General features: G+C 45.2%; 2 protein-coding genes across 2 annotated transcripts; one reads left to right on the top strand and one right to left on the bottom strand.

The window, feature by feature from the left end:
* Positions 1-490: 490 nt before the first annotated feature.
* On the top strand, positions 491-3,758 carry LOC101784450. Its single transcript, XM_022823121.1, has one exon. The coding sequence runs from the start codon at positions 952-954 to the stop codon at positions 3,586-3,588; it is 2,637 nt and encodes an 878-aa protein (XP_022678856.1). The 5' UTR covers positions 491-951; the 3' UTR covers positions 3,589-3,758.
* A 608-nt stretch (positions 3,759-4,366) lies between these two features.
* LOC101784033 (translocase of chloroplast 34, chloroplastic) lies at positions 4,367-8,174 on the bottom strand. The gene is made up of 8 exons (XM_004984997.4): positions 8,026-8,174; positions 7,807-7,928; positions 7,352-7,459; positions 7,138-7,262; positions 5,981-6,245; positions 5,053-5,121; positions 4,802-4,963; positions 4,367-4,722 (listed from the first exon to the last, which is right to left on the bottom strand). The coding sequence occupies exons 2-8, from the start codon at positions 7,903-7,905 to the stop codon at positions 4,576-4,578; spliced, it is 975 nt and encodes a 324-aa protein (XP_004985054.1). The 5' UTR covers positions 7,906-7,928; positions 8,026-8,174; the 3' UTR covers positions 4,367-4,575.
* Positions 8,175-14,311: the final 6,137 nt, after the last annotated feature.

Genomic DNA, 14,311 nt, shown 5'->3' with positions numbered 1-14,311 from the left:
TCGTCACACTAGCACAATCATGAATAGTCGGTTGAGTCCTTTTTATAATGGGAATGGGTTTTAAGAACACGTATAAACTTATAGTATACACATTAAATTACTTAGACAACAATATATTCGTAAAGTAATAGGTTTAGTTATAAGAAAAGAGTTTACACAAGAATATATAACTTGAAGGCAACATTAACCAATGTTAAATGCACAAAAGGCAATAATACGAGCCTTTGGAGACAATTTTTTTATGTTCACTCGAAAGGCACTAAATAGTTAAACTAAGATTAGCATATTTTACATGGAAATATGATTTCTAGTTATTCAAAAAATTACAAACCAAGATTATACGTATCAGTATTTGATATTAACAGGAAATATCCAAAAACGCATACATGCTCTAAACTCGTTGAATGCTAGTCTATATAAGGTGAGTATGCAGTGAATGCTTACGTACATGAGTTTCTTCTTTTTAATATAATAAAAACTCTTTTATCTGGTTCGTTTAAAAAAATACTTATACAAAGGGAAGATATAAGGTTTCCACACACAAGATGATGATACCCATCTTATCTTAGTACTTAGTTCATTGTGATCCTTTCTATACTTGCGATAAGCAAAATTCTTGCTTAGACTCTCTTTGCTTCAGCAAACCAAGCAGGCCGTCCTGACTACGACTATGGTGGGCTGCCCGAAGCCCTCAACCCAGTTCCAGCCTCCAGAGGAGACCCGCCCGCGCCGCCGCCCACCGCCGCCACGCCCAAAACCTCTCCGCCGAGGCGCCGGCTCCCGCGATTTCCCCATCAAAAACCTCCCCGCCGACGGTTCCATCCTCACCTCCCGCTCCAGCGCGTGGCCACCGCCGTCGCTCTCCACCCGACCACCTCCCGCAGCAGCCGTGCCACCGATTCCCTCCCGCGCCCGCGCGGACGGGCGCCGCTCGCCCCGCCCCTGCCCTCCATGAACCTCTCGGAGGACTGGCGCTCCCTCTTCCCCGCCTCAGCCGTGTTCGCGGCGCCGTCCTATGCCCCACTGCCTGCCGCCGCCTCCTCCCGCCGGCCACTGCACTTCTCCCCTCTGCCGCCGCGCACCCAGCTGCTCTCCCTTCCCTACCCCGTCCTACCGCCGCGCTCCTCCACCCGCGGCCTGGACCGCCTCCTCCGCTCTTTTGTCGGCGCCACTTCCTTCCTCCCGCGCTCAGACCTCGACTCCCTCTCTGAGACACTCCTCCCCCAGCCGTCTCCGCCCTCCCCGCCGCCGTGCAATCTGATTGCCGTCCTCCGCCGCCCCCGCCTCTCCTCATGCTCTCTTATCCTCTTCTTCCCCTATGGCGAGAATGCGGAGCATGTTGGCTTTGTTACTCTGGATGCCACCACGGTCACCGGTTCCACTCCCGTCTCGCTGGTCGTTCAGAGGGATGGGTTCATGCACCCGGGCCAGCGCATCCAGCAGCTTGCTACCACTGCTAATGAGCCGTCCTGGCCGTCAGAGCCAGAAGATAACCTTGAGGGGTTCCTGCTTGCCGTGACAATGTACTCGCTGAATTGGTTCAGGATTGAGTCACGGGGTTTGGGTACTTCGGCCCTAGTGCCGTCTGCCAAGCAGCGGTTCAACTCTGTCATCGTGCATGCTTGCTGGAGCAGGCATTTGCCATCCGAATGTGTTGTATTGCTGGAGAGTGGGGAGTTGTGCTGGTTCAATCTGGATACACGGCAAGGTGGAAAGATGAAAATTGATTTTGGCAGCAAGGATGACTGTGGGGACTGGCTAAGCTGTGACTATGCGGCACAGCCGTGGATGGTAGTTGTTGCGAGTTCAAAATCAATTCTTTTGATTGACTTGAGATATGGGGACTGTGGTGGATGCAAGGTTCTAGCAAGAGTTGGGATGCCAGGACTGTTTGAAACCGACCCTTTTGCTGGGCCGGATCAGTATCTTGCATTCTGCAGGGCTGGGTTTGATCATTTCCATTTCTCAGTGGTGACAGAGCGTTATTTGATTCTCCTTGATGCGAGACAGCCATTGACACCTGTTTTGGCATGGCAGCATGAGCTTGAGAGCCCTAATAATGTTGCTATGTTTCGTCTTTCTGAATTGAGGCCTTCTAAGGAACATGAGTGGGCATCAAATTCAGGCTTTGCTATTTTAGTTGGTTCGTTGTGGACAGGGGAATTCAGTGTGTTCTGTTATGGACCTAAGGAGCAAGGCTGTCCAGAGAATTCTCACATGTATGCTTGGGATCTTCCTTCACGGTTTTCTCTGACAAGTCAGCACTGCAGCTGCAGCAATGGAATAGTGGAAGATCTATTCTCAAGGCCCATTTCGAGAGATGGCTATGCTTCCCAACGAAGTAAGAACCCCACCGTTGGCTACTATGTGCTTCCAAATGACCTCTTGGTGTCAGATGCATCATTTGCTGGCTTTGCTTTGATCTGTCTGAAAGCATCGGGGAAGTTAGAAATGCAAAGGTACGGTGCATCAGCATCACATGATGATATCCCGTGTGATGAATCACAACATACAGCTAGGGCTAGTAAGTCATCCATATTTCCTGACACTCCTGTTGAAGATTTCCCCCTCAGATATAGTACAATGAAGTTGCATTTCCTATCTGAATATCTGCGAGGAAATCTGTGCAATGCATTGGTGAAGCATGATTCTAGTGTCAATAAACAGATGGGCCAAATTATTGTCAGTGAAGCTGTGTCAGAATATGCAGAAGCTAACTCTAGTTCATCTTCTCAATCAGTTTCAGATTTTCTATGCAATGCTAGTATCCCCATGAATATTTTTGAAATTGCATGTCAGAGAATATTGAACAGCCTACCGTCAAATATCCTTCATGTTACCTTCTCGAGATACAAGGACATGCTAGCATGCAGCGCAGAGAAATCCGTAGGTGAACATTTAGATGTTCCTACCTGTTTGGCACACGATAAACTTCGACCTTTCCTTTTGGCAAAACCTTCAAGCATAAGTTACTATGTGACTAGCAAAGTACAATCTCCAAATGCACTTGTTGGTCCAGTACTGCCCATACATGTTCTACTTGCAATGGAAGAGAGAAACAAGGGTATAGAAAGCAATTCTGAAGGAGCAACTTCACAAACAGACTCTGTAAGCGATCAAAGTAGAGAAGTTCTTGAAGCCTTTGATCCTGTAATATCCATTGCTGACACGCAAAGCTGTAATGGATGGCCTGCTTCACAAGAGTTCAATGACGAGAAGCCCTATTTTAGATACGAGCCCCAGATTGAACACAGGTTCACCCTAGATGGAAGTGCTGGAAAGGAGAAAGAAGATCAAAAGCTAGATGATCCGTTGCATACATCTGCAACACCATATCAGGATAAGATCTTTACAACATTTGTTTGCGGAAAAACCAAAGTTCCTGATTCTGGACCTGAACAGGCTGCAACTTCTTTGTTTGATTTCGGCCCAGTGAGGATGGATTTTGATACCCCAGGCATGGAAATTCAGCCTGACGAGGAAAATGTGTATAAATCCTTGAAGAAACAATTTGTATCATGGCAAAACAATTTTAAGCCATACCAAGATTTTTGTAGCTCGCATAAAATACAAAGGCCAAAGCAATAGGCCCTTCCATGCTTCATGCAGTTTTAGCAGGGCTTGTAGAATTGCACATATTAGTTGACCTTTTCTTTTTGGAGGTAAAGAGCAGACTAAAAATTATATGCTCAGGTGCTTTGCCTGATGTACATACGCATAACCTGCTGTCTGAATAGAAGAAATGACGTCTTGTTTTATGTTGTGCTGCTGTGTTTCTGTTATGCTTACGTATATAGCAGTTTGTCACTGATTTGGAACAGAGTTGCCGTGTCCCCGCGCATATGCCTATATGTTGCCGTTGACTCTGCCACGATATTAAGAGTGAGATGTGGCGGTGCACTCGCCAGAAACTTTGGTAGGAACCTTTTGAAGTCGTTGAACCTTTTCACAGGCACTGAGGCACACCATGCTCTCTGGTCCAGAATGAAGCCTATTCTGCCACAGGAGCCAGGTTTCAGTTTTCTCACAGGCACACCTTGCTTCCCTGACTCCGAACGGAAGCTAACTATTCCAACCGCTGAAACTGAAAACACAAGTCACTGCTACATGGAATGCTGGCATCCTATGTACTCGTAACAAAATAATCCGACGAAACTTTCTGGCTGCAAGTTCGATGTTCCGTAGTTAACTGTTTATTAAGGTCACTAGGTCAGCCAACCACCACACACAAACCAAATGCAAAATACGTCTCTTTGCTTGAAACTTTGCATCGAAACATAATTCTCTATCTCGCATCAAATCGTCATCCGATGGGGATCCGTTCAAAGCACCCCATACCATGCTTTCATGCTATCTAAAAAAACAATTAAAAAAAGCAGGGATTTCACTTCAAAATTGCGCTGAGGGCAAGCATCATAAAATGAAGTGCGGATTCTTGTCAACTACGACATGAGCAAATTTGTTCAAGTTGTCCCAGCGAACTCTATAAAGCCCCCAACACAGAATTAGGAAAAGGAACGGTAGGTAATTGAATGCGTCATGATGGGAACGAGCTCCGCTCGAGTACACCAAAACTTAGGCCTTGCGGTTCCGGGAACCTTTCTGCTCCACAGGGTCCCTGCTTCCGACCAAGTCCCGGTAACGCTGCTCCCAGTCGTCCACCTTCCCATTTGCTATATCAGCATGTATGGCCCTCCGGATTCCTTTTACCACCAAGAAGTACTGGAAAAGAGTATGGAAGATGAGTGAATAATTCTGTTTGAGGGTGTCAATGAAAGGAGTATTATGTACAATAGTCAACCTCCACAGCCAGGATAAGTGGTATGAACATCTTCCAGCGATTGTTGGGGTTTGGACCATCAATTAACTTCTGATCGACATGAATGGGCTCGCTCCCATTTGAGATGACAACAGTAATTTCTTTCATCAGGTTTGGAACCCATGGAGTGCCATCTGGAAGAATCTGCCAAAGGTCAAAGAACATCATCTATTAACCATCAAGATGCGAGCACAAAGAAATGTTAGGTCAAATACAGCATGAAACAGACAAACCTTCTCCCCATGCTCATTAGTCTTGCACCTTCCACTGTTCTCCACCAATGCTATTGGCAACTGGAAATCCTAAAATAAGCAAAATGTAGTGCTTCCATTAGAACTAATTTTCACATGCAAAAATGAAATGATTTCATAAGCGTACAGAGAGATCTGCGATATAAATTAAAGCAGAGGGTAGGACAAATGTAACTAGTACTGATACCACAATTTAGCCGCAGTTTTTCAACTAATAATGACATGGCCAGCACTAGGGATTTTGGCATGAAGCACATGGAGGAGCATAGCTAACTGAGAAATTTTTGAACGCTCACCAAATATTGCTTGAAAGGATATATTACCAGTTCAAGGATAAGAGCCGAACAGCAAAACAATACCACGTACATTCTGCTGAGCTGCTGATGATTGAAATGCAAAATTCAACTTTGTTTGTGCACATGACGAATGGCTATATACAATGCTTCCAGCTGGAGAATGAATACTGCACTACTATCAACAGAATCTAAGGCATCCAAACTGCCATAACCATGAATAATATTTGCAAACTGAATATCTCTAGACTGCAGGCATATTATACTGTCCAAAACTATGAGAATCAACTGGATTCAGTTACACATGGAGACTAACTAGCAAGTTAACCTGACACTGGAAATGATGAGCATGCAATGCTAATGGCATAAATTAATAGATATATCTGCATGTGGCCTTATCTAGCAGCTAGTGTTCTTTCTAGCACTCATATAAGGTAAGTGCCGAGATCATAAGTCAAAAGGCATTTCCACTGGAGTATGTCCAACTAAAAAAGATGGCAGAAAATGACTAGTCTAGGTTGTGGAAACTAAACACAATTTGCACCTCCTAGTAGATGCATATGCATTTGATAGAGCATGGTGGAACTGGTCATATGACAAATCAAAACATGCATTACCCCATATTCTCGTTTATTGATTCCTGCGCCTGAACGGATGTATCGCAAAAGTGCCTCTGATCTTCTTGTAAAGAACTCATTATAATCGATTCCATCAGGCGGTGAGAGCTGAGCATGGGTCAACACAACCAGTGCCCTTCGCCAAATGTCCTTTCCAAATGAATTGGTGATGGCTCTTATAACCTGTTCATCCAGTGTATCCATTCTGTACGCATCCAAGCGATCCACATACAGGAGAACATCAACAGTCTTGCCCAGAAGAAACCTGTAATATCATTAATAACATGTAAGATGCATGCATTTTAATTTAAAAGGGGCTTCAGGAGTTCCTACTTCACTCATTGGCACTTGCTACTCAATGTCAAACTGGCATGTGGATCCAAGGTCACTCTGAATTTTTATGGTTACAAAAAAAGTTGAGACATCATTTTGTTGTTTATGATGTGAAAGTAATGACTTGCTCTAATTCCAAATTTAAGATGCTTGGTGATTTATTTTCTGGCAAGTTCTTTTTTTCCAGAAACTTTGGTAAACGTATAAGAGAAAGACTGTTAGGGCTGCATAGGACTACATCATTCAAGGTAACACAGCCACTCTGGACACAATGTCTCGTAAACCAAATATCTGCACATCTACTAAGTTCTCGTTTGCTATATCAGAACAGATAATGTAGTAAAATTCAGTCAAGGTTATGGAGTGCTTCGCTAGAGATAGGCACACCAATTGGAAAACCATAGTGTGGTCATGGTTGTAGAGAGTAATAATAAGGACATGCTCACGAGCGAATATTTCAGCACATATTTTTCCCCATGCTATCCAAGGATCTGACATGTCAAAACAATGTTTTTCAAAATGTGTCACCCAAAGAACTTGCTAGTTCAATTACGTAAAAGCATCCAACTGAAAAACAATCAGATACTAAGAAACTATCTTCCTTAAACTAAGTCCAAATTGGCAATCCTTGGTTTCTCAGGACACATTGACATATAAAGCCCTATGTTAAATTCTATCAAACCTGTATCTAGTCACTTCACTTACAGCTAAGCAAGGGTATAGCTTAACATGCTGAAATGTGCATACCTCTTTATGATCTCCACTCTATTCACTTCACTTACAGCCAAGCAGAGGTATAACTTAACATGCTGAAATGTGCATACCTCTTTATGATTTCAACAGCCTGCTCATTGATGTATCCACCTTCAATGAGCCCAGGAGTGTCGATAATGTTCAAGGTGAACCCCGCCCTTGTGCGGGAGCACATTGTTGGCCTCAGACCCTCGGACTGCACAGCACAGCATCCAACAACACAGACACATGTCAGCAACTCCAGCAAGAGTCCCAACCAGAAACTAGAAAAGGGAGAAGCAAAACCTGGAAAGCGCTGACAGTGGCAACCCTCTCCCCAACGATGGAGTTAACGGTGGATGACTTCCCCACTCCACCTTTCCCCATCACCAGAATTGTCAACGTGCTCACATTCTTCACATCACAAACACAAGCAGAACATCACCAATTTTTAACAACACATAACCAACCAGAAAACACGACCATCATTGACAAAATTACTACATCCGGTCTGATTCACTTGTCATTTAGGAAAATGATATGGTCTCTAACTCACCAATTTGACCATTAACCAAATTGTAACGACATTGCAGTACTTCTGATGGCATCCAATATCATTTTTATGCGACAAACAGAAATAATTTCATGAACAACAATTATTAGACTTCCCACCGCACACATTCCCGGAAGACATCTATTTAAGACCGGAGGTGGTAACTGATTCACGCATATAACGCTGTATAGTCGTGTAGCGGAGTTACCTCCTCCTTGAGCTTGCCGAGGAGCTCGTGCAGCTTGGTCTGGGTGGCCGCCGGGAACTGCTGCAGCCCTGTCCACTCGCGCGGTATCGGCGCCGCCATCCTCTCCCTCCCCTTGCTTTCCCCTGCGACAAGTACACGCACCCTCGACGAAATCAGAAACACGGAACAAATTTTGCCAGGACGGGGCGGAGGGCGGGGGCGCGCGGCGGAGATGCTTACCTGGAGACGCGGAGGCCTGGAGGCGGGCGGTCGAAACCTAGCGGCGGAGGCGGGGGTCGCGGCGAGGGTGAGGACGGCGCCGGGGGGTTTATGCGAAGGGAAGGATAAGGAGAGGGGTGGGGTGGGGTGGGGTGGAGTCTGATGAGACGGTGGCTTGCCTTGGGGACTTGGGGTTGGCCGATTGGAGACGGGAGAAGCCCCCTTTTCTTTTACTTTTTTTTTCCCTTTTCATCTTATTGTGGGCTACGCCGTGCTGTTAACGATACTATTTTTCCTTCCTGTGGGCTATGTGCCGTGCTGTTAACGATACCCTTCCCGTGGGCTTGGTTGGTCCCTAGAACTCAAAAAGAAGCTTTCGTGGGCTGACGGGCCCGAGCGCTCTCTCCAATTTTGGGCCTTATCGATCCAAATCCCCCCAGACTTGTTGGACTCGGAGGCGACAAAAAAAAAAAAGGACTCGGAGTCGGTGAAGGGGCAGGCGATTGGGGGAAGATATAACAGAGAGGGAGGCGGAGAGGGAGCCCCAGAAATCAGGGATACTGAGAGGCAGGCGAGGCGAGGCGAGGCTTGATATCCGGCTTGATCGCTTCATCTTATTCAGTCGGCTTATCAGCCACCAAATAGTATTTTCCTCTCACAACAAATCAGCCGTTTCAGCTTTTCAGCCGGCTTATAAGCTGAAGCGAACAGGCCCATCGATTACTGAGGCAACGGGTGATGCTTTCCTGGGGAAGCGCAGCAGGTCGGCCAGCGACGGCGCGATGGTGGGTGAGGCCGTGAGCAAGCACAGCAAGCCGCCGGCGAGGAGCTAGGGGCCGAGGCCGTGCGCGAGCACCTCGCGGCTGCGGCGGCAGCGGCCGTGACCTAGATGGCCGAGACCGGCTCGGACGACGAGGCCAACAAGGTCACGATGAGGAAGATGCCAACGGGGTGCAAGCAGAGGAACGTGGTGCGGTATCCTTACCGGTCCTCCCCTCGCATCACAGACGAGCAGCTCGCCGCGATACCTGATCACGCGCTGCGAGAGGAGCTCGCTTCTGCAATGGCTGACGTCGAGGCCTCGCTGAAGCAAGCGTTGTCAGAGATATGGTTGTAATTGAATTTGGATCGGTTGTGATCTAGGTACAGTCCGTATTGGTAAATCTCTTAAGTGGTGAAACAGTCATGGACGATCACAACCGTATTGGTAAATCTCTTAAGTGTTTTCACCACGTATAAACGTGCAACCGTGACAAGGGCCTGTTTAGTTCCCCAAAATTCCAACTTTGACACTATGCAAAAGGAAGATTCCCCATCACATCAAACTTGCGGTACATGCATGGAGTACTGATGTAGACGAAATCAAAAACTAATTGCACAGTTTTGTTGTACTTTACGAGACGAATCTTTTGAGCCTAATTAGTCAATATTTGGACAATAATTCACAAATACAAACGAAACGCTACAGTTGCGCTACAGTAATTTTGGTTGTCCAAAGTTGGGCAACTAAACAAGTCCTAAGAGAGTCAATCACGGTAATCAAAACATCCCCTTTCTAAAAAAATTCTTGCCAAAAAAAATTTCCTGCGCCAAACAATCTTGCCGGCTTCCTGCGCTGCCCTCCTTCCGTACTGCTTGCGCCAGAAACCTGCTACAGCATTGCACCAGGCGACTCAAAATTGTTTCCTGCGCTAGAACAGAAGCATGGCGTCAACTTCATCTGGTGCGCCGGCTGGCTTGCAAAAGATCGGCGGGTTTCGAGCTACGTGCTAAATTCTCTCATTAAGGATATGTTAGCACCGGTGGCAATAACGACGACAGCAGCAGAGGCATGGGAGGCGCTTGAGAGGATATTCTCGGCGCAAAGGCGTGGATTGCAAATCTGCGCGTTCTACTATCTACGACGAAGAAGGGTAACATGTCGACCTCAGCTTATTTCACCAAGATGTGCTCGTTTAAGGATGAATTGGTCACGGTTGGGAAATTCATAGATAGCGATGAGATGATTCACTTTATTTTGAATGATCTTGATTTTGATTATAGTCCCTTTGTGTCTTCTATGCTTGGTCGGGCTGATCTTTCTTTGAGTGATTTGTACTCCCAATTACTTACCTATGATTAACGCATGGAGATATATCAAGAGGGTGGCCAGTTTCAGTCGTCAGCAAATATAGCTGGTCAAGGACACGGTGGCTATGGCAATAACTATGATGGTCATGGCCGTGGTAATGGCAATCATGGCCGTGGTCGTAGAAGTGGTGGTCATGGTGGACCAAACCGTGGCAATAATAATAGTAGTTTCGGCCCAAAAAACTCATTCAAGAAAGGAGGTCGTAATGTCAAGGTTGTATGTAAGAAAGCGAGACATGAAACAAATCGTTGTTGGTACAGATACGACGACAATGAGGATCAACAAAATTAGAAGTCTACAGGGGCGGCTACTACTGGCTATGGGTATGACACAAACTGGTACGTCAACAGTGGGGCGTCGGATCATGTCACCAGTGAGCTTGAAAAGATGACCGTTCATGACAAATACAATGGACGTGATCAAGTGCATATGGCAAATGGAGCAGGTATAAAAATTAGCAACATTGGTCATACAATTTACATACCCCTAGCAAAAATATCATCCTGAAAAATATTCTTTATGTTCCTAGTGCTAGCAAGAATCTAGTATCTCTTCACAAACTAGCTCGAGATAATGATGCTTATTTAGAGTTTCATCCAAATTTTCTTTTGCATAAAGGACTGGCAAATGAAGAAAATCATTCATTAAGGTAGATCCTGAGGAGGCCTCTATCCCCTAGGATCACGCATAGCTCCAGAAGATTTTAGAAAATAAGTTTTTTCGGCCATTACTCCTTCAGCTACTCGTTGGCATAGTAGGCTTGGTCATCCAGCTTCTCCTATCGTATAGAAAGTCCTTAGTTTGAATAAACTTCCTTGTACTAGTGACAAAACTTCAGAGTCTATTTGTAATTCTTGTCAGATGGCCAAGAGCCGTCAGTTGCCCTATCCTATATCACATAGTACATCTGAATTTCCACTTGATTTAATTTTTTCTGATGTCTGGGGACTAGCTCCTATGCCTGTTGGGCGCCACAACTATTATGTTAGCTTCATTGATGATTTCAGCAAGTACACTTGATCTATTTACTAAAGAAAAAATCTGATGTTTTTCAAATTTTTCATGACTTCCAACAACTTGTTGAGAGAAAATTGAGCCGCAAAATCAAATCCATGCAGCCGAATTGGGGAGGTGAATATGAGAAGCTTAATTCCTTCTTCCAGCGCATAGGCATCACACATCGTGTTTCTTGTCCTCATGCTCACCAACAAAACGGCGTGGCCGAACGAAAACATCATCATATAGTTGAGTTGGTCTCGCCCTTCTTGCTAATGCATATATGCCCCTAAAGTATTGGGATCATGCCTTTCTAACCGCAACCTATCTCAGTAATCTTCTCCCCAGCAAAGTCATTGATTATGAGGTTCCTATCACTCATCTTCTTCATGAGACGCCTGATTATAAATCTCTTCGAGTACTTGGTTGTGCTGGTTGACCAAATTTGCGACCATATAATTCTCGCAAGCTTCCTTTCCGCTCTGTTCATTGCGTCTTCCTTGGTTATAGTGCCATGCATAAAGGCTTCAAGTGCCTTGATATTTCCACTGGTCGCATAAATATTTCTAGAGATGTCGTCTTTGATGAAGGCATCTTTCCCTTTGCACACCTCCCTCCCAATGTCGGCACCCAAATCCGCCAAAAAATTAATCTTCTTCCTCCACATTTGTTTAGTTATGGGGATGTAAGTTATGCACCTAATGTTACTAATGATCTTGGAGAAGATAGTGCTGTTGTACAGGAACCAGTTGTAGCAACAAATCTGGAGCAAAATACTGAAGAAAATGACGCATATGGCCCTGGTTTTGCTGTTGAAGGAATCTCTATCGTAGAGGATCCGGACGCCGCTGCTTGTCCTAATCCGCCCGCGGTTACTGCTTCTCTTGCACTCAAGCGTGGGGGGGGGGCACCTTGTCTCCCATGTAGGAGCATGCGCATGCGCCGCGTGTGCAGCAAGAGCTACGCATGCAGCGAGATGACAAGGTGCAAGAGCATGCGCATGCGCCGCGCATGCAGCGAGATGACGAGGCACTGCCGCCGGGTGGCCCGTCGGGTTCATCCAGCTCGCAACGAGCCGATCCACTGCTGCCGCGTGGCTCGTCCGGTTTCGCGCCTGCTGCTCCATCCAGTTTTGCACCTGCTGCTTCACCGTTCGCGCTTGCTGGATCTTCTGCTCCTCCGGCTGGATCAGATGCGCCGGTCTCAGTTTCACCACCGGTTCAGCGATGTATATGTCTCCAGCATGGTATTGTCAAGCCCAAGAAATTTACGGATGGATATATTCGGTATGGGAATTTTTATGCTACTGGTGAACCAGAGAATTTACAAGAAGCTCTTGGTGATTTGCGATGGAAACAAGCCATGCAAGAAGAGTATACGGCGTTGCTCAGAAATAATACTTGGCATTTGGTTGAGCCCTAAGATGGCTGTAACTTGATTGATTGCAAATGGGTGTTTAAAGTCAAGAAGAAAGCTGATGGGACCATAGATCGGTACAAGGCGCAACTGGTAGCTAAGGAATTTCGACAGAGATATGGGATTGACTATGAGGACATGTTTAGTCCGGTTGTGAAGATTGCTACTGTGAGGCTTGTTCTATCTTTAGCTGTCTCCAGAGGCTGGTGCTTACGAGATGTTCAGAATGCGTTTCTGCATGGTGTTCTGGAAGAGCGGGTTTATATGAAACAGCCTCCAGATTTTGAGAAGGAAGATGCTCCGCACCTAGTGTGCAGACTTGATAAAGCAATTTATGGTCTGAAGCAAGCTCCACGTGCTTGGTATGCGAGATTGAGTTCCAAGTTAATTGATCTCGGTTTCGTTGCTTCAAAATCATATACCTCTTTGTTTCTTTATCAAAAATCAGGGGTTAGCATCTATATGCTTATATATGTCGATGATATTATTGCCATTAGCTCTTCTAGTGAAGCAATTTCAGCTCTGTTGCTGGATCTGTGCAAGGAATTTGCTCTAAAGGATCTTGGTGACTTAAATTATTTTTTAGGTATCGAAGTTCAAAAAAGCAAGGATGGATTGTTACTCTCTCAAGAAAAATATGCACAAGATATTTTAATGCGTGTTGGCATGGTCAAATGCAAAGGGTCGCCAAATCCACTACCTAGCTCGGAAAAATTATCAAGCTTTGAAGGTGATCTACTTGGTCTAGAAGATAGCACTCGTTATAGAAGTATTGTTGGGGCGCTGCAATACTTGACTCTCACTCAGCCGGATTTGGCCTTTTCTGTAAACAAGGTATGTCATTTTTGCATGCACTAACATCAGTTCATTGGACTGCAGTTAAAAGAATTCTTCGTTATGTTCAACTTACATTGAATGTTGGGTTACATATCAAGAAGGTGAGTTCTATAACTTTGAGTGTTTTCTCTGATGCTGATTGGGCTGGAAGTGTTGATGATAGAAAATCTACTGGAGGCTTTGCAATTTTCCTTGATCCTAATCTTATATCTTGGAGTGCTAGAAAGTAGGCTACTGTCTCAAGATCTAGTACTAAAGCAGAATATAAATCTATGGCCAATGCTACTGCAAAGTTAATTTAGTTGGAATCATTATTATTGGAATTGGGAGTTCGGTTAGCACAACCTCCTGTGGTGTGACAATTTAGCAACTACTTATCTTTCAGCAAATCCAGTTTTCCATGCGTGGGCTAAACATATTGAAATTGATTTTCATTTTGTTCGAGAGAGAGTAACCAAGAAACAGTTGCAAATTCGGTTGATATCCACCCATGATCAGATTGCTGATGGGTTCACTAAAGTTTTGCCAGTTGGTAAGCTAGAAGAGTTCAAGAACAATCTAAATCTCAAGAGGAAGATAAGTTTAGATTGAGAGAGAATGTTAGAGATATGATTGTAATTGAATTTGGATCGGTTGTGATCTAGGTGCAGTCCTGGACGATCACAACCGTATTGATGTAAATTTCTTTGGTGTTTTCACCACATATAAGCGTGCAACCGTGGCGAGTCAATATAGGCAACCATGTTTCCTCCTTTTCTTTCAAGCTTGGGCAGACCGTGAGCGCACGCGCCTCGAACTCCTTGCCAAAGCTATTTGAGGGTCGACGCGTCGCCGGCGGGGTCGACGCCTCAATGGCTGGCGAGGTCAACAAGGATGCTTGTGATAATTGGTCTTAATTATTCATGTCTTTATCTCAGAAAATGTCAT

Source organism: Setaria italica, chromosome IX (assembly GCF_000263155.2).
Source record: "Setaria italica strain Yugu1 chromosome IX, Setaria_italica_v2.0, whole genome shotgun sequence".
Classification (NCBI taxonomy): Eukaryota; Viridiplantae; Streptophyta; class Magnoliopsida; order Poales; family Poaceae; genus Setaria; species Setaria italica.
The sequence above is the reverse complement of the archived record's forward strand: the minus strand, read 5'-3'. Positions and strand labels throughout refer to the sequence as shown.

Coding starts and splice junctions, on each gene's coding strand:
- LOC101784033 (XM_004984997.4), bottom strand. CDS start 7,905: ATGGCGGCGCCGATACCGCGCGAGTGGACAGGGCTGCAGCAGTTCCCG. Junction 7,460..7,806: donor TCGGCAAGCTCAAGGAGGAG/GTAACTCCGCTA, acceptor TGTGATGTGAAG/AATGTGAGCACGTTGACAAT. Junction 7,263..7,351: donor CCACTGTCAGCGCTTTCCAG/GTTTTGCTTCTC, acceptor TGTGCTGTGCAG/TCCGAGGGTCTGAGGCCAAC.
- LOC101784450 (XM_022823121.1), top strand. CDS start 952: ATGAACCTCTCGGAGGACTGGCGCTCCCTCTTCCCCGCCTCAGCCGTG.